This window comes from Panthera uncia (genome assembly GCF_023721935.1).
Source record: "Panthera uncia isolate 11264 chromosome A3 unlocalized genomic scaffold, Puncia_PCG_1.0 HiC_scaffold_11, whole genome shotgun sequence".
NCBI lineage: Eukaryota > Metazoa > Chordata > Mammalia > Carnivora > Felidae > Panthera > Panthera uncia.
The window spans coordinates 60981437-61004119 of record NW_026057578.1 but is presented as its reverse complement, the minus strand read 5'-3'; the positions used below and the strand labels follow the sequence as shown (position 1 = coordinate 61004119).

General features: G+C 49.2%; 1 protein-coding gene across 2 annotated transcripts; it reads left to right on the top strand.

The window, feature by feature from the left end:
- The first annotated feature begins 1006 nt into the window (after positions 1 to 1006).
- Positions 1007 to 22636, top strand: CNNM3 (cyclin and CBS domain divalent metal cation transport mediator 3). 2 transcript variants are annotated; one of them, XM_049651413.1, is made up of 8 exons: positions 1007 to 2366; positions 9853 to 9996; positions 11179 to 11328; positions 11696 to 11865; positions 12070 to 12166; positions 12757 to 12890; positions 13572 to 13710; positions 21674 to 22636. In XM_049651413.1, exons 1-8 carry the CDS (start codon positions 1040 to 1042, stop codon positions 21781 to 21783), a joined length of 2271 nt encoding a protein of 756 aa, XP_049507370.1. In that variant the 5' UTR covers positions 1007 to 1039; the 3' UTR covers positions 21784 to 22636. The 2 variants fall into 2 exon arrangements, with proteins under 2 accessions (XP_049507370.1, XP_049507371.1); XM_049651414.1 differs by lacking the exon at positions 21674 to 22636 and adding an exon at positions 16940 to 18103.
- The last annotated feature ends 47 nt before the right edge of the window (positions 22637 to 22683 follow it).

Genomic DNA, 22683 nt, shown 5'->3' with positions numbered 1-22683 from the left:
ATCCTTATAAAGGTTTTAAATGACATTCACCCTTTTCAAAGTCTACTTTTGTTACTAGGAAATTTGAAAATACATAAAAATGTAAAGAAAACACAAAACACAATCTGGACACCTGTAGAAAAGCCCCGTTCCCAGTTTATTTCCTTTCAAAGAGCATGCATAATGGGTGAAAAACATTCCATACTGTCAATGAACCATTCTGTCTTCTAAATAACTCTCTTCTTGAATAGTTCTTCTTGTTCCTGAGTAAATATTTTCCCAAGGATAATCTGCTAGAAGTGGAGTGACCAGGTAACTAATTTTTGACAAAGCTGCCCTCTGTTAGCGTGGGTGGGATGGTGACCAGGATATTAGGCAGGTCGTGTCGGAATCCAGCATCCATGCTAAGTCATGCTTCACTTTTCTCCTGTAAAAGTAGCTGTGGGAATCCAAAGAGGTAGTGATTTCGTTTGTTTACACAATTACCATCATTCTCCCTAGCAGGATGCAAGTTCCTTGAAGGCAAAGGGCTGTCTCAACGTTCCCAGACCTATAGCACAGTCGGGCGCAATCAACAAACTTCAAGAAACTTGAGCTTCCCAACGTCCAGTCCTCTTTCAGCTCTCCTTGCCCCTAGGTCAGTGGTTCCCGGGCCCTTTCCTCATAAATGGCACATCTGTCACATACTGAAATTCTGCCTGCCAGCCGCTCCGCTCCGCGCCCCGAGTCAGGGACTTCCCAAAGCACAAGTCCGGTCTCCCGGAGCGCCGGCACAGCTTGTGGGAACGAGACGCCCAGCTCGCCACTCCGCGCCACCCGACGCTGGCCACCCCTCACCCTAGGACTCAAGGCTGAACCCCGCGGGGCTGAGAGCCCCACGCCCCCGGCCCGCCCCAGGATCGCGCCGCCGCTTGTTTACTCCCCGGCGCAGCCTAGTCCGACCCTGGGACCCGCCCTCGCCCACCGCCTATTGGCGGAGGAGGTGCCAAGACTAGCGACGATTGGTCCGGAGGAGGCGGAGGGGTAGGCTGCGCGGGAGGCCGAGAGGGGGCAGCAGGCGATGGCGGCGGCGGCGGCGGGTCGGCTAGGCTGGTTGCTCGCCGCGCTCTGCCTGGGCAACGCCGCCGGAGAGGCGGCGTCGGGCCCGCGAGTGTTGGGTGTGTGTCTGGAACAAGACGGAGCCGCGGACGCGGGGTGGGCGCGCGGAGGAGAGGTGCGGGCCGCGTCGGAGGCCACCTTCCGCCTGCGCGTCTTCGGCTCGGGTTTGGCCAACAGCTCCTGGTCCTGGGTGGCCCCCGAGGGGGCGGGCTGCCCCGAGGGCGGGCCGGCCGCAGCGCCCGAGGAGGCGGCGGCCCCCACGGGCGAGTGGCGCGCGCTGCTGCGCCTGCGCGCCGAGGCCGCGCGCCCGCACTCGGCGCTGCTGGCGGTGCGCGGGGAGCCGGATGGCTCGGCGGCCCAGGAGACGGCGGCCCCCACGGGCGAGTGGAGCGCGCTGCTGCGCCTGCGCGCCGAGGCAGTGCGCGCTGAGCCGGGCGGCGCGGCAGCTGAGGAGGCGGCGCCGCCCTGGGCGCTGGGCCTAGGGGCGGCGGGGCTGCTGGCTCTAGCGGCGCTGGCGCGGGGCCTGCAACTGAGCGCGCTGGCGCTGGCGCCCGCCGAGGTGCAGGTGCTGCGCGAGAGCGGCTCGGAGGCCGAGCGTGCGGCGGCGCGGCGCCTGGAGCCCACGCGGCGCTGGGCCGGCTGCGCCCTGGGAGCGTTGTTGCTGCTGGCCAGCCTGGCGCAGACAGCGCTGGCGGTGCTGCTGTACCGCGCGGCAGGCCAGCGTGCGGTGCCCGCCGTGCTAGGCAGCGCGGGGCTCGTGTTCCTGGTGGGCGAGGTGGTGCCGGCCGCCGTGAGCGGGCGCTGGGCGTTGGCACTGGCGCCGCGCGCGCTGCTCCTCAGCCGCCTGGCCGTGCTGCTGACCCTGCCGGTGGCGCTGCCCGTGGGCCAGTTGCTGGAGCTGGCGGCGCGGCCCGGGAGGCTGCGCGAGCGCGTGCTGGAACTGGCGCGCGGGGGCGGCGACCCTTACAGCGATCTCAGCAAAGGCGTGCTGCGCTGTCGGACCGTAGAGGACGTGCTTACTCCGCTGGAGGACTGCTTCATGCTGGACGCCAGCGCCGTGCTGGACTTCGGCGTCCTGGCCAGCATCATGCAGAGCGGCTACACGCGCATCCCGGTGTACGAGGAGGAGCGCTCCAACATCGTGGACATGCTCTACCTCAAGGACTTGGCCTTCGTGGACCCCGAAGACTGCACACCACTCAGCACCATCACCCGCTTTTACAACCATCCACTCCACTTCGTCTTCAACGACACCAAGCTGGACGCTGTCCTGGAGGAGTTCAAACGAGGTAACGGGATATTGGGGAGGAGACACGAATGCCAGAGCCCTCCGCTGGAAAAAGTGGGGGTTTATGGAAGTCTCAACGAAAGGGTCCCATCTTTATGGAGGGCAGTGAGACCTCCGAGTGGCCTTTTAGATGATGCCCTTGCAGCTGTCAGTGACCTTTTGAAGTACCATTTAAAAGCTGACTTTTAGAGCGGTATAGACAGCAAAATCCCCTCTTTCCTTGTAGGCCTAATTTGGGGAGCTATGCCCACTTGGTTCTAACCCACCAGCTTTTTTTGTCAGTGTCATTTTTGTGAGTTTTGGCTTTGTAATAGGTCTAAATTCTTAAATAGAAACTAAAAGAATAAAGAAAAGAGTATAGTCTCAAGTTACCTGGACGCTGTTATTTGTACACATAATATCAAATTAGTTTGGTCTGTGATGTTTCCAGGGATCATTGTTAAGGCCACTGATGAGCTGTTGCTTTGCTGATAACAGAAGGAATGATTCCTAATTTCCTGCAGATGTGAAAGAAACTTCCACTTTGATTTCACCAGAAACAACTTTATGGATGCTGATTTAGTCTCCCCTTTGTCTGGTCTTTTTTGTTTGTTTTAACTTCCCCTTTTCTCATGCTGAGTAAGGTCTCTCTGGGTCTCCCTTAACTCCACATTTTCACCCTCTCTTTTCACCTTGGTTTATCTGAGCAACTCTAAGGTTGCTAGTAAAAAGTGAGACCCACCCTCCCAAGGGTGTGAAGGTGTGGGTTCCTCTCTAGTCCTCTCCATTGGCAGGCTTGGGTGTGTTCCCCAGAGCTTGGCTGCTCTTTGTCCACTGGCCATGCTTCTCACACCTGAACTCCTGCAGGATAAGCATGGGGGACACCCAGGGCTGTGGATGGGCTTGACCCTAAGGGCTGCACAATGTGAGGCAGGGTCTTTACCAGAGAGCGGAGGCTCCTGATCTGCTTGGCAGCTGTGAAGTCTCCTGGCCCCAGGCCGCATGGGTGTTGAATAGTTGGGCAGTTACTGTCATTACTGTACCTTAGGATTGTGTGGGAGACTTTGCTCCACAGCTCTGACTGCTTTGCTTGAGAATTTCTTGGTTGCTCTTGGCTGTTTCCCCAAAAAGTGGCTATGCAGCCCCTCTCTGGGGAGGGAAGCCCCCGGTGGGGGCCAGACTTCCTGATGGTAAGTACTCTTCTCTGGGCCACTGTAGTCTCCCAGGCAGTGGAAGTTCTTGTGGCCTGGTGGCCAGCACTTCAGGTCCTGGAGTCCATAGAGGAAGGTTCCATCGTGCCCCTGCCACCTCCCAGCTTGAGACCCTGGGAAGGCTGGACTTGATCTTTTTTTTTTTTTTTTTTTTTTTTTTTTTAATTTTTTTTTTGCCCTTAGTATTTAGTTTTTATTGTAATTTTTTTTTAACGTTTATCTATTTTTGAGACAGAGAGACAGAGCATGAACGGGGGAGGGGCAGAGAGAGAGGGAGACAGAATTGGAAGCAGGCTCCAGGCTCTGAGCCATCGGCCCAGAGCCCGACATGGGGCTCGAACTCATGGACCGTGAGATCGTGACCTGAGCTGAAGTCGGACGCTTAACCGACTCAGCCACCCAGGCGCCCCTGGACTTGATCTTTGGGCGCTGACTTTGAGCAGAGCACTGACTGGTGTAGAGACCAATGAGTGGGGGTCCAGCTAAGAAATGCTGGAAGGCTGAACAGGGGTGTACAGTGGGCCTGGAGAGGAGGTCCAAGAGGGTATTCAGAGGTGGAATTGAGAGAGCTTTGTGGTTCGCTGAAGAGCTGTGGAGTGAGAGGGAGGAGCTGAAGGTGAGGCTTGGGGTTTCTGGCTTGGGGGTGGTGTTAGCCTTCTCTGAAGCAGAGCACTTACAGAGAAGGGGATCATTGTGGTGGGGGGGGGGGGTGGCACAGACGAATTTGTTCTGAACACTGGAATTTGGGATTTGTCTGTGCAGTGTCCCAAGAGGCAGGCTATACCAGTTGATGAGAAATAGGAGGTAAAGACCCAAGCAGGAGATAAAGATCTGGTTGTTGTTATAGCAGTGGTCCCTCAGTCAAGCCACAGGAATGGTGCAAAAGGCCTAACCCCCTGAGGGCACAAGCATAAAAGGGATGGAGGGTAGCAGAGGAGAGGCTGCTGAGGAGAGCCAGAGGTTTAGAACGTCCTAGAAGCTAAGGGAAGAGACCACTTACCAAGGGAAGGTGAATGATTCAGGAGAGGCCAGCGTCATGTCATTTGGATCCAGCAACCAGGATACCCTTGACCTTTGAGAGAGCAGATTTGGTGCTACGGTGTGGGGTGATGGAACGTGACAGTTGAAGTAGATGGACCTTCCATGAGGTATGGCTACAAAGAGGAAGCCAGAGAGCAGTGGTTGGGAGAGAACTGACAGGGGAGAAGGCCTTAGCTCTTTGGTTTTAAGATGGGCGAGTTGGGTGTCTTTGGTTGGGTGTTTAAATGTTGATAGGAAGGAGCCGGTGGGGAGAGAAGGCCCACAGTCTGGGCTGCTCCTGTTCTGGGGTGGTGGACTCGGAGCAGCTCTGGGGAACCTGAAGGTTGAATGGGAAGCTCTTCAGTCCTCCTTGCCTTCCTCCTCCTGTGGCAGGTGAGGGGCATTCTCAGGGCAGGTTGGCTATATCTTTCCTCTGACATTGGGCAGGCTTCTCTGCTTCTCTTTGCAGTGCAGTCCTTTGGTAGATACCTATTTTTCCTCATTGAAGTCCTTTGTAGCCTTACCCCTTTCTTCATTCTGTTTATGAACAAAGGGCGTATTGCAGCCTTTATGGCGCCTGAGGTTTTAGAAATCGATTCCCTTCCCATCTCTCTGCCAAGTGTGTGAGGTGGTGGTGCCCTCTGAATTTCCTGAAGCTGGAGTCCTTGGCATCTTGGCAGCTACCATTCCGGCCCTGTTCCTTTCATTCCTTCAGAGCATCGTCTGTTTTGGAACTTTATAGTCTGGGAGAGGCACCTTCTCTGGTGAGGTGCCCCTTAGTGTGCAGACTTGAGATGACACCGATTATTTTGTGCAAACATTACCAGGAAGTGTGAATACTTTGGAGTTGTGGTAAATAACATGTGTTGTTTTAGAGCTTTTAATCCTGTCATCTTTGTCAACTCCCTAATGAAAACATTCAAGGACATTCAACCAAAGGAGGAATTAGGATGCGTGAGCTTTTCAAAGTCTCTGCTTTAAATGAACTGAGTTCTGGTGCTCGCTTCGGCAGCACATATACTAAATGAACTGAGTTCTGGTTCACTGTCAGAGGCCAGAGGATCCCCATGATTCTGAAAAGAGTCAGAGCTGTTGTGAGGAATGTTACCCTGGCACTTTTCTCCTAGGACATGTTCCCACAGTTGCTTTAAAAAATAAAGGAAGGTTGGGCGCCTGGGTGGCTCAGTCAGTTCAGCTCAGGTCATGATAATCATGGTCTGTGAGTTTGAGCCCTGCGTCAGGCTCTGTGCTGATAGCTCAGAGCCTGGAGCCTGTTTTAGATTCTGTGTGTGTGTGTGTGTGTGTGTGTGTGTGTGTGTGTGTGTGTGTCTTTCTACCCCTCCCCTGCTCACGCTCTGTCTGTCTCAAAAACAAATAAACAAATAAATAATATATTAAAAGGTAAAGGAAGGCAAAGGAATTTAAACTCCAACTGCATTTTTACAAATATTCTAGAAATTAGACATTATGGAAGAGTCCTCTAGCATCCATATAATTGAGTACATTTGAGCTTGCTAACTGAAATTAAAACTCCCAAGAGCTTTTGCAGGGCTTTCTGGTTGATGTTGGTAAGATGCACCATCTGCCCCCTTGTCTGTGGCTCCGTAGAACTTGCTTGGGGAGAGCCTGTAGGCAGCCGTCCTAGGGTCTGTGTTAGTGTTTCCAGTCAGCCAGCCAGGGGCCTGTATATTTTCAGGACGTTTTTATCCTATCAGATGAGAAATAAACTTTAATCCCTCCAGCTGCTTGTTCTGTGTGTACCCCTACTACTTTTTCATGGTTGCCTTCTGGACCCCTTGGACATTCTGTCTAGAGATAAACCACATGGCCATTGTGTTAGGGGATCTTTCAAGGGCTTTGCTTTCATCTGTTTGATATTGAGTCATTGCATGTGGCAGGCCACTGAGAAACTTGTGCCTGTTTTACAGAAGTTAGAAAGTGGGGCACCTGGGTGGTTCAGTTGGTTAAGCATCCGGCTCTTGATTTAGACTCCGGTCATGATCCCAGGGTTGTGGGATCGAGCCCCACATCATGCTTAGCATGGAGCCTGCCTAAGAGTCTCTTTCTCCCTCTGTCACTTTCTCCATTCGCACATGGCATTCCTCTCTCTCAAAACAAAAACAAAAACAAAAACATTTGGGGGCACCTGGGTGGCTCATTCATTAAGCATCTGACTTCATCTCAGGACACGATCTCTCTGCTCTGCTCATAGTTTGAGCCCCACATCAGCCTCTGTGCTGACAGCTCAGAGCCTGGAGCCTGCTTCGGATTCTGTGTCCCCCTTTCTCTGCCCCTCTCCCACTCATGGTCTGCCTGTCTTTCTCTTTTTCAAAAATAAATAAACATTAAAAAAAATTAAAAAAACTGTTTGAAAGCAAGGGAGAAGTTAATCCATTCTAAAGGTAACATGCCAAAGCGACTGGCATTCTGGAAGAATGGAGCTGAAATGAGTTCTCTTAGATGGTCATCTAGAACCTGGGCTCTGGTTCCCAGAATCTGACCAAAATTGTATGTTGAGCTTTGGTGTTTCCCCATGAGGGCTGTCCTACAAGGGCCTTGCCTTGGCCCTTGTAGAAATGATGTCTGTCTGCCAGTGTGAACCATTCCCAGCACAGATACCCAGTGCTGGGAAGCATCTAGAAATGCTGAGTTCCTCATTCAATGCTTCTGTCTCAGCAGGAAAGAGCAGGTAGTTCTAGGCAACCCCTGGCCTTTTCCTCCTGGAAGCAGGAAAGATGGTATAGTCATTTCTGCCTTTAATTTTTGTCTGAGGATGTTAGAGCATCCTAGAAAACGATACTTTTCTTTAGAAGGGCTCCTGTGCTGGAGAGAGTACCTTGGCCACGTGTAACTCACCCAGAGGGGAGGATTTCCTAAGATTCGGGTTTTTTGTTCTCTTCAGTGAAAGTCAGTTGAGTGTGGTGGTTAAGAGAACAGATTCAGGAGCCAACTGCCTGGGTTCAAATCCCATGTTTTTTTTGTTTTGGGGGGTTTTTAATTTTTTTTTTTTTTTTTTTTTTTGAGAGAGTGCACAGACATAAGCAGGGGAGGGGCAGAGAGAAAGGGGAACAGAAGATCTGAAGCAGGCTCCGTGCTGACAGCAGAGAGCCTGATGTGGGGTTCAAACTCAAGAACTGTGAGATCATGACCTGAGCTGAAGTCAGATGCTTAACTGACTGAGTCACCCAGGTGCCCCATCAAATCCAGGTTTTGCACTTGGGTGAGTCACTGAACCTTCTCTTGGTCTCAGTTTTCTCTGCAAATTGTAAATGGGAATAATGTTCTGTTCCTTCATAGAGTTGTTGAAGGATTTGTAAGTTAATAACTGAATAAAGCCCTTAGTGGCCAGCACACAGTAGGCACGAAATGCTGCAATCCTTCACGTCTCAGGTGCACATTTTTTTGTGTTTGAACTTCTCTGCAATCAGGATGTATCTCACAATTGAGGACATCTTAGATTTGATGAAATATAGTTAAGTGTTTTCTTTTTATTCTTTTAGAGCCTCATTCCTTTCTTGATGATCTGACCAGTGGTCTAATAATAATAGCTTTTGGTTGACTGGTCATTTTGTTCAATCTAAAGTTGGAGCAGAGGTCTTCCTGCACCTGACACTGGGGGGGTGGGGCATGGATGCTGAAAGAATAAGGCAGTGTGTGCCAGACAGAGTTCCAGAGAGTGTGTTTCTGAACTCTGTTCACCACACTGTAATTAAACCCAAGGTATGTAAAGTATTATTCACACAAAGAAGTGAACTTGACTTTTTTCTTTACTGAAAGATTTTATTAAATTACTAGTCATTTTTTTTTTTTTTAAACTGAGAGATTTTCGAAGCAAATACTCCCTTACGTGGATCCAGGCTAGCTTTTACCTTAAGTTTTTTTCATCAGTAACAAAGGCTGAGGTGAGTTTCTCTTAGTTTTGTATCCTAGTCCTGCACAACCCCTTCTGCAGCCCCTGCCCACATGTGGCTATCAAGTTCTTGAAAGGTAGTTGGTCTGAGGTGTGCTGGAAGTGCCTAACACACACCAGACTTCAAAGACAGTGCAAAAAAGGAAAATATGTTTCAATCTTTAAAAAATTTTTATTAAGAAAAAATTTATGTATTTGAGAGAGAGAGATAGCTGGTGAGGGGCAGAGGGGGAAGGGAGGGAATCCCAAGCAGGTTCTGTGCTGTCAGTGCAGAGCCCAATGTGGAGCTCTGTCCCAAGAACCAGGAGATCATGACCTGAGCTGAAATCGAGAGTCAAAAGCTTAACCGATTGAGCCTCCCAGGCACCCCTAATTTATTTAAATTTTTAATTAATTAATTTTAATTTTTATTTTTTTTTAAGATTTTATTTTTAAGTAATCTCTGTACCAACTTGGGGTTCAAACTCACAACCCGGAACTCGAGAGGCACATGCTCCACTGACTAAGCCAGCCAGGGGTCCCTGTTTTGATGTTTTTATATTGATTGAATGTTGAAATATTTTGGCTATATTGAGTTAATAATATGCTGTCAATTAATTTCACCTGTGGTTTTTTTTTTTTTTTTTTGGTTTGGTTTGGTTTTTGTTTTTTAATGTGGCTACTCAGAAATTTACAATGACCTAGGTAGCTTGCATTTTTTTTCTTTTGGACAGGTATAAAGTTTCGTAGATAAAAAAAGTAGATTCTTGAAGTTTTCTCAATATTCCCCAGCACTCTGAGGCTTGGGCTTTTTCAAGCTTACATTTCTTTATCAAAGAAACAAACAGAAAGCTAATCTGAAGAAGAGGAAAGTGAACAGTTCCAGGCTGCTGCTCTTCCTCCCACACAGTTGGGGCTCTGACTGGCTGATTACCATTTACCATCTTCTCCCTGGATAACTTTCATAGACCTTGGCTTCTGGAAATAAAGGACAGCATTCCGAATTGGGAAAACTTTCCTAGGAGAGTCACTGGGTGGCCCCTCTCTGCTCTGCCATTTAGATTGTCCCAGAGGAGGCTGTGTTTCTGGAGTTGGTGCCCTTGTGTGTGCAACCCTATTGCACCTGTCTTAGTCTGATGCATCCTTGTCTATGCCACGTTCATTTAGACCAGAGGCTGAGTCTGCTCTGCCACTGCCTGGGTGCCCTTGTGCGGGTGAACACAGTGTCTGAGATCTAGGTTCCTTCGATGTAAAGTGAGTCCCACCTTGTGCTTGGCACCTTGTAGGAAAAACATCAACTTCTGTCCCTTTGGTGAGCTTGTCACAGGTGGGAGTAAGCAAAACGGGAGGCCCCTGGCAAGCTGTAATCTGAGTGTCCCCTCCCCCAGGGAAGTCCCACCTGGCCATCGTGCAGAGGGTGAACAACGAGGGTGAAGGTGACCCCTTCTACGAGGTGCTGGGCCTGGTCACCCTGGAGGACGTCATTGAGGAGATCATCAAGTCTGAGATCCTGGATGAGTCTGAGGATTACCGTGAGTCTTGACTACTGGTAGTGTTCCATCTCAACTTTTAAGCCTACTGAGATGTATTGTGTGCATCAGAGGACAGTAGGTCTCCGTGTTGCTGAAAATGAGGCTGGATCTCCAGTCAGAGCTATTACCTAGCCAGGCCCCTCTCCCTTTAGCCCTGCCTCAGGTCAGGTGTCCGAGGCCCCACACCTGCGCCTGGCTGGGGAGCCACGGCCTTTACAGTCTCAGTGCTTGCCTGGGGCTCTCATCATAGCTGCATTGTTTGGTTTCTCCAGCACAGAGGGGACACTCTGCCCTTTATGGGCCTTTCCCAGTCTCCTGTTTGCCTTGGCCCTTACTTTCTCATGTTCTTTTGTACAGTACGGAAACGTTTCCTCCAAGTATCCCATTCTTTACTGCTAAGAGGGTCTTTCCAAAACAAGATTCTGGGGCCTGTCTTAGAAGTGTCTGCCTCGGGGCGCCTGGGTGGCGCAGTCGGTTGAGCGTCCGACTTCAGCCAGGTCACGATCTCGTGGTCCGTGAGTTCGAGCCCCGCGTCAGGCTCTGGGCTGATGGCTCGGAGCCTGGAGCCTGTTTCCGATTCTGTGTCTCCCTCTCTCTCTGCTCCTCCCCCGTTCATGCTCTGTCTCTCTCTGTCCCAAAAATAAAAAAAAAAAAAAAAAAAAAAACCGTTGAAAGAAAAAAAAAAAAAAAGAAGTGTCTGCCTCTTGGGATGATGGCTGAGATCTGTAGGGTAGACGCAGAACCCGTGCTCGATGGCTGAGGTCTCACATGCACACTTGGGACACTGAACACCCCACCCCTGTTTGTTATCAGGTGAATCACTTTGCCCATGCAACTGTCCCCCAAATGCAGCCTCTTTAGTTTGGTGCCTCAGGTTGCCATAGGCGTGCAGACATCAGGTTAGCTGCTGCTGTTTAGCACCAGTTATCTGCAAACACGTGCTTTCTGGTGAGGGGTCTCTTAATGACCAAGAATGTCTATTATTTTTACAAGTGGTCTTGCTGTTATACCAGTATTATCTCCCAACTCTGAGGAGAGGAGCAGTCGCTTTCCATACTCCCTCGGGATATAGCAAGAATATGGGTTGCTGCCCCCTCCCATCCCCAAGAACCTCCAGGCCTTGGCTTGGTTGTGTTGATTGGAGGGCTACTGATGGCTCAGCAGGCCTTCTTGCCATTGTAGGAGATGCCACAGTGAGGAAGAAGCCTGCTTCTCTGAGTGCCCCTCTCAGGCGGAAAGAGGAATTCTCTTTGTTCAAGGTGTCTGACGATGAATATAAAGTGAAAATCTCGCCTCAGCTGCTCTTGGCCACCCAGCGCTTCCTGTCCCGAGGTGAGGGTGAAGGGTGGGCCTTGTCTTTGCTCTCTTGCTCCCCGTCCAGTGGGTCAGGAGACCTCCAGGCGGACACCAGGTGTCCCCTCATTCCCAGTAAGGACAGTGTCCAGAACATGTGCTTCTCTCTGTAGCCCTGTCAGCATCTCAGGGCACCTGAGTGGCAGCTCCTGTCTGCCAGGTGGCTGAGAGCTGGGGCCAGGCTGGTGCCACCTCTGGCGAGCCACAGCAGCGGGTGGGTGTGTGCCTGCCCAGTTCTCTTGTATTGGGGAGGTGACTTGGCTCGTGGGGCAGCAGGAGTCGGGTGTGGCTGTGCAGGCCACTTTGGGCCTGGTGGACACTGTCCCTTTTTTCCACCACGGGGCAGAGGTGGATGTATTCAGCCCCCTGCGAATCTCCGAGAAGGTCCTGCTGCACCTGCTGAAGCATCCCAGCGTCAACCAGGAAGTGAGGTTTGACGAGAGCAACCGTCTGGCTGCCCACCATTACCTGTACCAGCGCAGCCAGCCGGTGGATTATTTCATTCTCATCCTGCAGGTAACTGGGAGCCCAGACTGGGGCCTCCCACTTGCTCAGAAACTAGGGAAGGGTCTGAGAAGAGGGAGGATCATCCAGATACACACCCCCTGAATAACTGGGGTTGCTGCTTTCTCCTTGTGCTCTCTTCCGGCAGGAAAGGTAATCTGTCTGCATCTGTTTCTTTCCCTGCTCCTCCTTCCTCCCTTTCCCTACACCTCCCAGGGCAGGGTTGAGGTGGAGATCGGGAAAGAGGGCCTGAAGTTTGAGAATGGGGCCTTCACCTACTATGGAGTATCTGCCCTGACAGCACCGTCCTCAGGTAAGTCGCAGCCCTCTGGGAGTGGAATGCTGGGTTCAGCTGCTGGGCTGGGCAGAGTCTGACCTTCCTGGCTGCTTGCTGGGGGAAAGGTCCTGGCCTCCCTTTCTTCCAGGTGTTCCTGTGTGTGTGTGTGTGTCTGTGTTAATGTTCATTTGAGAGAGTACACACACATGCACACTCGCAAGCAAGCAAGCGGGGGGAGGGGCAGAGAGAGGGAGAGAGAGAATCCCAAGATAATCTCTGAGCTGTCAGGTCAGAGTCTGACTTGGGGCTCAATCTCATGAGCTGTGAGATCACGATCTGAGCTGAAATCAAGGGTCGGACACTTAATGGACTGAACCACCCAGTTGCCCTGTCCTGTCAGACATTGCTCTTTGGGACAGGCTGGCTTTTCTCATCTCTGTGCTGCGTTGAGGGAATGGGCAGCATTTCTTTGGGGCTCATCTTTGTTGCTCGCTCCTACCCCTGCTAGCCTTTCCCAGGAGGAAGTGTGCTTGCCATCCTTCTCTATGTTCTAGCTATCTGTGAGGTGGATGTTAGAGACTGCATTTGTCCCCACCAGAGATGTCAGTGTTTGTTTCTTCTGATAGTTCACCAGTCCCCAGTGTCCTCGCTCCAGCCCATCCGCCATGACCTGCAATCTGAGCCAACCGATGGTGGCCGCTTGTCTGCGTACTGTCCTGACTACACCGTGCGGGCCCTCTCCGACCTACAGTTCATTAAGGTGACTGGGCTGCTCATGGGTACTGGTTTGTTTTTTGTTTTTTTTTTTTCCAACGTTTTTTATTTATTTTTGGGACAGAGAGAGACAGAGCATGAACGGGGGAGGGGCAGAGAGAGAGGGAGACACAGAATCGGAAACAGGCTCCAGGCTCCGAGCCATCAGCCCAGAGCCTGACGCGGGGCTCGAACTCACAGACCGCGAGATCGTGACCTGGCTGAAGTCGGACGCTTAACCGACTGCGCCACCCAGGCGCCCCACATGGGTACTGGTTTTTAATCAGCTTTGTGTCCCCAAGGGGCTGAACCAGCTGGTCACAAATTTGTATGGATTAAGAGTGGATTCTAGTTGAGTCAACCTGAGAGTTCACACACAGAGCACGGCCTTGTACTTGCTCTGAAGGACAGACGGTCTTGGCCCCTGGAGGCCTGATTGCTGACAGTCTAGTCCCGTCACTGGGACTGTACCCAGTTTCCTTTTGAGATCTTAAAAACACTGCTTGATTGCTCCCCTCTTCCCTTGGCTTGCTTAAAGTTATTCATTTTTCTTGGTCCTGCTGAGTGTGACTCTCCCACCTAGTTCTGGTGCTTGTGGGCAGGAGGGAGAGGTGTGATCTTTCATACCTCACTTTCTCCATCTGGTTTCACGAGTCGCACCTGCGTGGTAATGCTTCCTATCTTCTAGGTCACGCGGCTGCAGTACCTCAATGCACTCCTGGCTACTCGAGCCCAGAACCTGCCACAGTCCCCAGAGAGCGCAGATCTCCAGGTCATCCCAGGCAGCCAGATCAGGCTCCTCGGTGACAAGACAGCCACAGCAGCAGGTGAGCCCCTCATGGCCACATCCCACCGTGTGTCAGCCCAGAGGGAGTTCATGTCCTGTGCCGTCCTTGCTGTTCGCACACACAGACTCACTCTCTCTGCCCTCACTCTGCCTTGCATTCTTCTTTCCTTGTCCCCTTTTTTGCCCATCCTCTCCTCTTTCTCTTTTCACTGGTTTTAAAGCTTGGATGACATTGCGCTGTAGACCAGCTGACGTTGAAAGTATGTTAAGTTAGCATTTTCTCTGGAGGGCTTGTTAGGATGGATTGACTTAATTAGAGAATAGTTGCTAAGTGGGAATAAGGTCAAGCTCAGACACTCTTGGTCATTTAGGATTAGAGTTAGGTCACCTGAAAAATGAAGATCTAGGTCACCAGTGGGCCTGGCTCAGAAGGTGGCTGGTCGACACCATCCCAGAAACCGAGAAGGGTACTTGTTGAGACATTCAGTCAGGTGAAGCTAATATTTAAGGCGTGCCCTTCGGATCCAGGGTTCCACTTTGAGCAGGAGTATCACGTTGGAAGAAATAGACTTTGCAGTGTGGGGTAGGTTGTGGGATGGCAAACCATGCCTTCAAGAGCATAAGGAGGGAAAATAAAAAGCCTATGGAGAGAGGCCTTTGGGTAGGAGTGGTAAAAAGTCAGGGAACTTATTTTCCTTACTACTCAAGAAGGTACTTTTATTCTGATTGAGCTCCTGAGTTGGGGTTAGAGATACACTCCAAGGCTGAGTGGTGCTGGAGGAGTGGGGGGGGGCTTCCACAGAGGCCATCGGCTGCCCTGGGCACTCTGCAGTGGGGACACCGAACTCATTTGAACGCTTACTCTGCCTGACACTGTACTAGGAGCTTTCCTTGTCCTAACTCATCCAAGAAAACTTCCCAGCCATTTTCAGAGGTGGTAATGGTAAGGTGCATTTTACAGATGAAGAGTCAGAAGCAGAGAGAGACCTAGGCACTCTGGCTTGGAACCTGTGCCTGCCCTTGGCCTTGGTGTCTCATAGGGAACAGCTCTGATTTCTTAAACCCACACTTGAGAACACGAATATGTTTTTATGGTAGAAAGATACGTTCTGAGAGGTGACCTGTAGGTGCAAGGGACAGAAAGCCCCACCCTGGGCCACGTTAGCGGCTCAGCCCGAGTGCTTCATCTCTGTGTTGGTAGAAGGGGGCCCCAGCTTGAGGTGTGCTGCTCAAACCCTGGATCTGGGCGTTTGAGCCTTTTCTCCGTGAACGTGCGCTGAGAGGTGGTGTTCTGCCTTTTAGGACTGATCACAGGTCTGTATTTACTGTGATACTGTTGTTTTGTGAGATGCCACTTGTATAGAGGTTCACACCATCTCATTAGACTTGGGTCTCAAAAGCCAGTATGTTGTTCTTTCAAAATGTGAGCATTGGTCTTGGTTTTCTCAGCCTGAACTCTGTGTGGGTCCATCTGCTACTCAGACTGCACATGTTCTTTTCAAGGTGTAGACCTAAATCTAAGAAGGATGGTTTTTCCTTCATTTCCTTTTTTATTATACATGCAGTGTTTTACCGTCCTTTTTTGGCTTCAGCTGTTCATTGGGCAGTCCTGTAAGGGACTACAGGTATCTCCGAAAGTTTGCTTGGCGCTGCTTTGCTTTTACAAAGTATCTACGTCCTTGCCTGTTTTCACTAACTGAAAGAAATGCGAAGAGGGCTTTTGCTTTATGAAATGGTGGTTGCATCTTCGCTCTCTGCCATTCTGGCTTACAGAAGGTTCCATAGCAACACTCTACTTTGGGAAAGCAGGGAAACCTGTAATTTACAGTGGCTCTGTGGGTCATTTTCCTCTGTGTAATGGATTAGCATCCCCTGTTCTGTTGCCATGATGTTGCTTCTCCCTTAAGTGCGCCCTGACATTTGTCCCTAGTGGGGCTTGCCTGCTGTGCTTGTGCTCCTGCCTCGGCTCCCAAAGTTCTTGCTGCAGTCTCTCTGGTGGGTGGCACTCTGCTGACCAGGAGAGCTTAGTGTCGCTGCACACATGGAGGTGTTGCTGGGGACATTGCTTAAATAGTGCAGGTCAGAACTATCCCCTGATTGACTTTGGCACTAGATTTCCTGGCAGACAAATGCCTTTATTGAGATGCTTGGAAGGCACAATCATTTTTAACTGCCTACAGCAGGGGTCGGCAAACTGGCCAGCTGCCGGTTCTTGTAAATAAAGTCCTATTGGACCCGACCTGCTTGTTTATGGGTTGTATATGGCTGCCTTTAGTACAACAGCCGAGTTGAATTGTTGCCACAGGAACCATATGACCTGCAAACCCTAAAAATATTGGCCCTTTACAGAAAGTTTCCTGACCCCTGGCCTGCCATTTCAAACTCGGGGTAACTACTGCGCAACAACCATTCACAGAGCTGATTTCCAAGGGAGAGTCCACTCCAGACGCTGCGCTTCCTGCTCCCTCTGGTTCTGAGGCTCAGGCAGCGTGTTTGCACGCCGCCACCCAGGCCCCCGACCCCGCCCAGCGCATCTGTGCCCTCGGTGCTGCCCAAGCCGACAGGCCCTGCCGGCGCAGCTGCATAGCTGGTTTCCTCTTGTCTCTCTCCCCTCTGCTCTCTCTAGCCTTCCCCGTAGACCTTTCCCTCTTTGGCACATTTGGAAACTGCAGTTGATAATTGACTGTGGACTAGTGAGCATTTTTTGTTTTCAGAAAACACCCAAGGTAAATATCTTCCCTTTCTCTTTGCTTTCCTTCCCCAGCCCTCTAGCTGCTGGGAGGAGCCCTGGAAACCGCTCCCACTCCCACCCCTGCCTGGGAGGTGTTTCTCTTGGGGGGTGGGAGGGTGAGTGGGCTCTTCCTGTCCCTTGTTCCTACTTTTCATTTTTCTGGAAGACAGGAGGGGTCATGAAATACTCGGCACTGGAAACTAAACCTTCCTTCCAGTGCAGGTGTTTTATTGGCCAGGGCGGGCTCCTCTCGTCCAGCATTTATGGCCTTGGCCTCCCGTGAGCAGAACCCCCCTGCCCTGCTTTCCTGCCTCTCAGTGATGCATCCCCTCCTCCCAGTGGTTTTCTCTTGTGATGTGGAGTTAGCCTATTTTCCTAACTCATCACTCCCAGCTCTGCCTTGATACTGAGGTGTCCTGAGGCTCCTCTGTCTTACCCACCCCTTCTTTTCCTGAAGACAGTTTTAACACTTGGTTTTGATAAGGCCTGCTCCCTTTACTGATTTTGATATTAATTTTCCTTTCCCTCTCTCCTCTAGGGCCCAACCACAGCAGACCTGGCCTCCCAGCAGAGGAGAGCCCTGGGCGGAACCCAGGGGTTTAACTGCTTGCCAGGCAGCCCCAGGTGTGGGCAATGGACAAGCACGTGGGGAACTGGAGAGCCGAGGAGTAGCTTCCTGTCAGCCTGTCCCCATCCCCTCCAGGCCACGTTTTAGATGGCCCTTATAGATGTCGGTCTTGGGCTGTCCTCAGAACCAGACCTCAGTGCCAGAAGCCTTCAGCAGGTCCTGCCCTCCTTTAGGAAATGGGGGTTAGCTGGGGCGCAGCCCTCCAGGCCTGCTTCTGAAGGGAATGGAAAGAACACTGTCATCTCCGGTCCCCAGGACCCAGCCTTCTCCCTGTGACAGTGCAGTGTATTTATACCTCTTTGGGCCAAGCCATGATGTGAGTGCACGATTATTGCCTTTATGTGGCCGTTACCTGTACTCACTTTGCTTTTAATTTGCCAACTTTCTGCTGCCGGCAGCACTTTTTGAGCAAACCAAGAGCACTAGTTTTGGCTGGGGGTTCACATCCATGACCTTGGCCACAGTGAACTATTTGGCTTCCCTTACAATGCCATGTTTCAAAGCACATGCCCCTGCCTGTTGCGTGTGCCAAACCTAGAAGAAGCACGATGACCCACAAGTATGTCCCACTGTCCTGCTCCCTCCTGTGGAGGTTGCTTCTCTGAGCCCTGAGCTCAGAGCCCTGAGCAAGCAAGCTGGCCCCCAGTGGCACTGAGGAGTCCTGCTCTTTCTGCTTCTCAGCCTGTCTTGCTTAGTTGCCACTAACAGTATTTGTCTTTTTCTGTGTTTTAAGAAGAGGTCATATATGGGAGGAAGGGGTCTGCTGCACCTAATCCTTAGTTGCTGGATCCCAGGGAGATTAACCAACTGCTAGACCTGTTTTTGTACCTTCTTCCTAGGCCTCTGTGGAGAGCTGTATGGCTGTAATTTGCAGGGAGAACAGCAAGGGGGAGGAGGGAAGGTTGGTTATACACCAGGCAGATCCTCATCCCCTTTCTTAAAAAAAAAAAAAAAAAAAAGAACAGGACATCAGGTTTTTTTATACCCCTGAAACATTTCAGCTCTCTGCTTTTTTGCTATTCTTAGCTACAGGGTTTTAGAGAATTGGGAATAAGAAGGCATTTGTCTTTTTCTTCTGGTTTACCCACATTTACCTTCCACAGTTCTTCAATGGTGTAGAAACTGGGGCATCATAGAGACCTAGGATCTCAGATTGGATAGGGAGGAAGGAGGATTTCTGGAACTTTTCTCAAAGGAATTTGAATCCCTTATCTGGGACTAGTGGGAATGAAAGCCAAAGAACATTGGCATGCTCACTTAGAAACTGTTCTCAAGGAAGTCTAAGAGCAAACCCAGGTTGGGAAACAGATACTTAGACATCATCTGTCTCCAGAACAATGGTTCTTAACTTTGGCTGCACATTAGAATCACCTGGTAAATTAAAAATATGGGATACCTGGGGCCCACCTTCCAGGGAGCCTGATTTAATTGGTCTGGGTATCAGGATTTTATTTTTTTTTTGGAACAATTTTAATTTTTTTGTTTGTTTTTTTTTTTTTTTCTCAACGTTTTTTATTTATTTTTGGGACAGAGAGAGACAGAACATGAACGGGGGAGGGGCAGAGAGAGAGGGAGACACAGAATCGGAAACAGGCTCCAGGCTCCGAGCCATCAGCCCAGAGCCTGACGCGGGGCTCAAACTCACGGACCGCGAGATCGTGACCTGGCTGAAGTCGGACGCTTAACCGACTGCGCCACCCAGGCGCCCCTTTTTTGTTTGTTTTTAAAGTAAGCTCCATACCCAGTGTGGGGCTTGAGCTCCCAACCTTGAGATCAAGAGTTGCATACTCTACTGACTGAGCCAGCCAGGTGCCCCTGAAATAATTTTAGATTCCCAGAAGAGTTCCATATACCCTTTCCCTTAATGTTAATATCTTACATAACCTTGGTACATCTATCAGAACTAAGAAAAAATTAACATTGGTACAAAACTGTTAACTAAATTACAGACTTTACTTGGATTATATCAGTTTTTCCAATAATGTCCTTTTTCTGTTGCAGGATCCAATCCAGGATACCAAGTTGCATTTAGAGTTATTGCTTACTTTTTTTCTAACTAACTTTTTATTTTGAAACCATTACAGATTCATAGGAAGTTGCAAAGCTAGAGGTACCCTTCACCCAGTTTTCCTTAATGGTTACTTCTTACATAGTTATAATACAGTATCAAAACCCAGAAGCTGACACTAGCACAATGTGGGTGTATAGTTCTCTGTCACAAGTAGATTTGTGTAACCACCACTTCAGCCTAGATAGAGCTACCCCATCACCACGAGGATCTCCCTCCGGGCACCCTCAGAACCACACCCACCCGCTTGGCCTCCATCCCTAATCCCTGGCAACCACTGTTCTAAGATTTTGTCATTTCAAGAATGTTGTGTGAGATCATATAGTACGTAACCATTTGGGATTGGCTTTTTTCACTCAGCGTAATACTCCAGAGATACATCCAGGTTGTTGTGTGTGTCAGTAGTTCATTCCTTTTGATTACTGCATTGTATTCCTTGATATACTCCTTGTCCCGTTGAAGGACATCTGGGTGGTTTCCAGTTTTTGGCTATTCCGAATAAAGCTGCTATGAACGTTCATTACAAGTTTTTGTGTAAACATTGGTTTTCTGAGGAAAATGTCTAGTAATGCAATTGTTAGGTTGTATGGTCATTGCATAGTTGTTTTTTTTTTTTTTTAATGTTTATTTTTGGAGACAGCAGAAGGCAGGGGGAGGGGCAGAAAGAGAGGGGGTCAGAGGATCTTAAGTGGTCTCCACACTGCCAGCAGAGAGCCTGAAGTAGGGCTCAAACTCATGAACAGTGAGATCATGACCTGAGCCTACATCAGAGGCTTGACTGAATGAGCCACCCAGGTGCCTCTCTGCATGGTTAGTTTTTTAAACAAACTGCTACATGTCTTTAGCTGTACAATTTTATGTTCCTATTAGGGATGTGTGAGTGATCCAGTTTCTCTAAATCTTCACTTGGTATTGTCACCATTTTTTATTTTAGCCATTCTGGTAGGTGTGTAGTGATATCTTTGTGGCTTCTAGTTGTATTAACAGAATGGCTGATGTGTATCTTCTCATGTGCTTATTTTGTGAAATACCTGTTCTTTTGCCTTTTTTTTTTTAAATTTTTTTCTAATGTTTTATTTTTGAGAGAGTGCAAACTGAGGAGGGGCAGAGAGAGAGAGGGAGACACAGAATGTGAAACAGACTCCAGGCTCTGAACTGTCAGCACAGAGCCTGATGTGGGGCTCGAACCCACAACTGTGAGATCATGACCTGAGCTGAAGTTGAACATTTACTGACTGGGCTACCCAGGTGCCCCTTGCCCATTTTCTTTTAAGTTCTGTTTATTTTGAGAGCACGAGCAGGAGAGAGTCAGAGAGAGAGAGAGAATATCCCAAGCAGGCCCTGCACTGTCAGCGCAGAGCCCAGTGGGGGGCTCGAATTCACGAACCGCGAGACCATGACCTGAACTGAAACCAATAGTTGGACGCTCAAACAGCTGAGCCACCCAGGTGCCCCTCTTTTTGCCCATTTGTAATTGGTTTGGTCTTTCACTATTGTTTTGAATTCTTTATATATTTTAAATACTAGGCCTTTGTTGGATTTTTGGTTTGCAAACATTTTCTCCCAGTCCCTTATTTTTTTCATATTCTAAACAGGATTCTTTATAAAGGAAAAGTTTTTAATTTTGATGAACTCCAGTTTACCCGTTTCCTTTTATGGATTGTGCTTTTGGTATCATGTCTAATCTTTACCTAGTACTAGATCCCAAAGATTGTCTGTTTTGTTTTTGTTTTGTTTTTTTTTTTTTTTTAATTTTTCAAATGTTTCTGAGAGTGCAAGTAGGGGAGGGGCAGAGAGAGAGGGAGACACAGAATCTAAAGCAGGCTCCAGGCTCTGAGCTGTCAACACAGAGCCCAATGTGGGGCTTAACCCCAGGAATCAAGAGATCATGACCTGAGCCAAAGCTGGACACTTAACTGATTGAGATGTCCAGGTGCCCCTCCTGTTTTTTGTACAATCTTTACAGTTTTATGTTTTACGTTTAAGTCTGTGATCCATTTGAGTTAATTTTTGTGCAAGATTTAGGTTATTTTTGTTTTTAATGTTAGAGAGGGAGGCATAGCAAGTGCACGTGGGCAGGGGAGGGGCAGAGAGAGAAGGGAGAGAGAGAATCTCAAGCAGGTTCTGCTGTCAGCACAGAGCCTGCTGTCAGCACAGATCCAGCACAGGGCTGGATCTCATGAACTGTGAGATTATGACCTGAGCTGAAATCAAGAGTTGAATGCTTAACCAACTGAGAGCCACCCAGGTGCCCCAAGGGTTTTTTTTTTCAGCCTATAGATGTCCAGTTGCTCTGGCACCAGTTGTTGAAAAGGCATTCCTCTATTACATTTTTTTTTTGCACCTTTGTCAAAAATCAGTTGGGCATATTTCTATGTTTGCATTGTCTGTTCTGTTCCATTCACTGATCTGTCTCTGTCACTCCATTAATTCCACAGTCATGATTACCATAGCTTTATATTAAGTCTTGAAGTCGGGTAGACCAGTTCCTCCCACTTTATTTTTCAAAGATGTTTTAGCTATGAGTTTCTAAGTAATCTTATCTACAAAAAAAATCTTGCTGGGATTTTTGGTAGGAGCTGCATTAAACCTGTACGTCAATTTGGGGAGAATTGACATCTTTACTAGGTCTCATCTTCCAATCCACGAACAAGGTAGGTCTCCATTTATTTTAACTCTCCTTTAATTTTGTTCATCATTGTATTGAAGTTTTCAGCATACAAGTCCTTAAATGTTTTGTTAGATTTACATCTAAGTACTATTTTCATTTTTAAAAGCAATTTTTAAGTGGAACTGTGTTTTTTTAAGTTTCATGTCCACGTAGTCATTGCTAATATGCAGAAATAGGCCTTTGTATGTTTGTTTTAGATCTTGAGATCCTGAACTCCTTTATTCTAGGTGATTTTTTTTGTAGATCCTTAAGGGTTTCCTACATAGAGAGGTGTGTCATCTGCATCATAGTGGTGATACCTGGGTCCTACCCCAGAGAGAATTTAACTAGCTTGGACATCAAGACCTTTTTTTTTTTTTTTTTTTTTTGAAAAAGTTGGGGAGGGACAGAGGGAGAGGATCTTAGGCAGGACTATGACCTGAGCCGAAATTAAGAGTCAGAAGCTTACCAGGAACCCCTGGACATCAGGACTTTTTAAAACCTTCCCTCGTGATTGTGATAAGCAGCCAAGTCTGAGAACCAGTGCTCTTGGAACTTGCCCATCAGTGAGTGAGTGAGTGAGTGAGTGATGCCTTGAGCACACAAGCCAAGTGCCTGGACTCCCCACTTTGCACTTGGGAGCCCATCTTGCTGTCAGGCCAGTATGGCTAACAGGCTTGAGCTTTGCTGCTGAGGAAGACAAGGCCTCGGACCTAATGAACTGGCCCCTCCCAGCCCAGAACAGACAAGTAGGCTGTGATGGATAGTCAACCAGTTTTAATGAACAAAAAATATTGATGCGTATAAAATGGTATTTTTGTCTGTCAAGTAAGGGTCCCCATTTTCTAGATGGGGGGTCGTCTTCTCCATGGACTTGAATGCCTATTTCTCCTATGGCTCCGGCACCTGGGCAAACTGTCCTTACAGTTCACCACA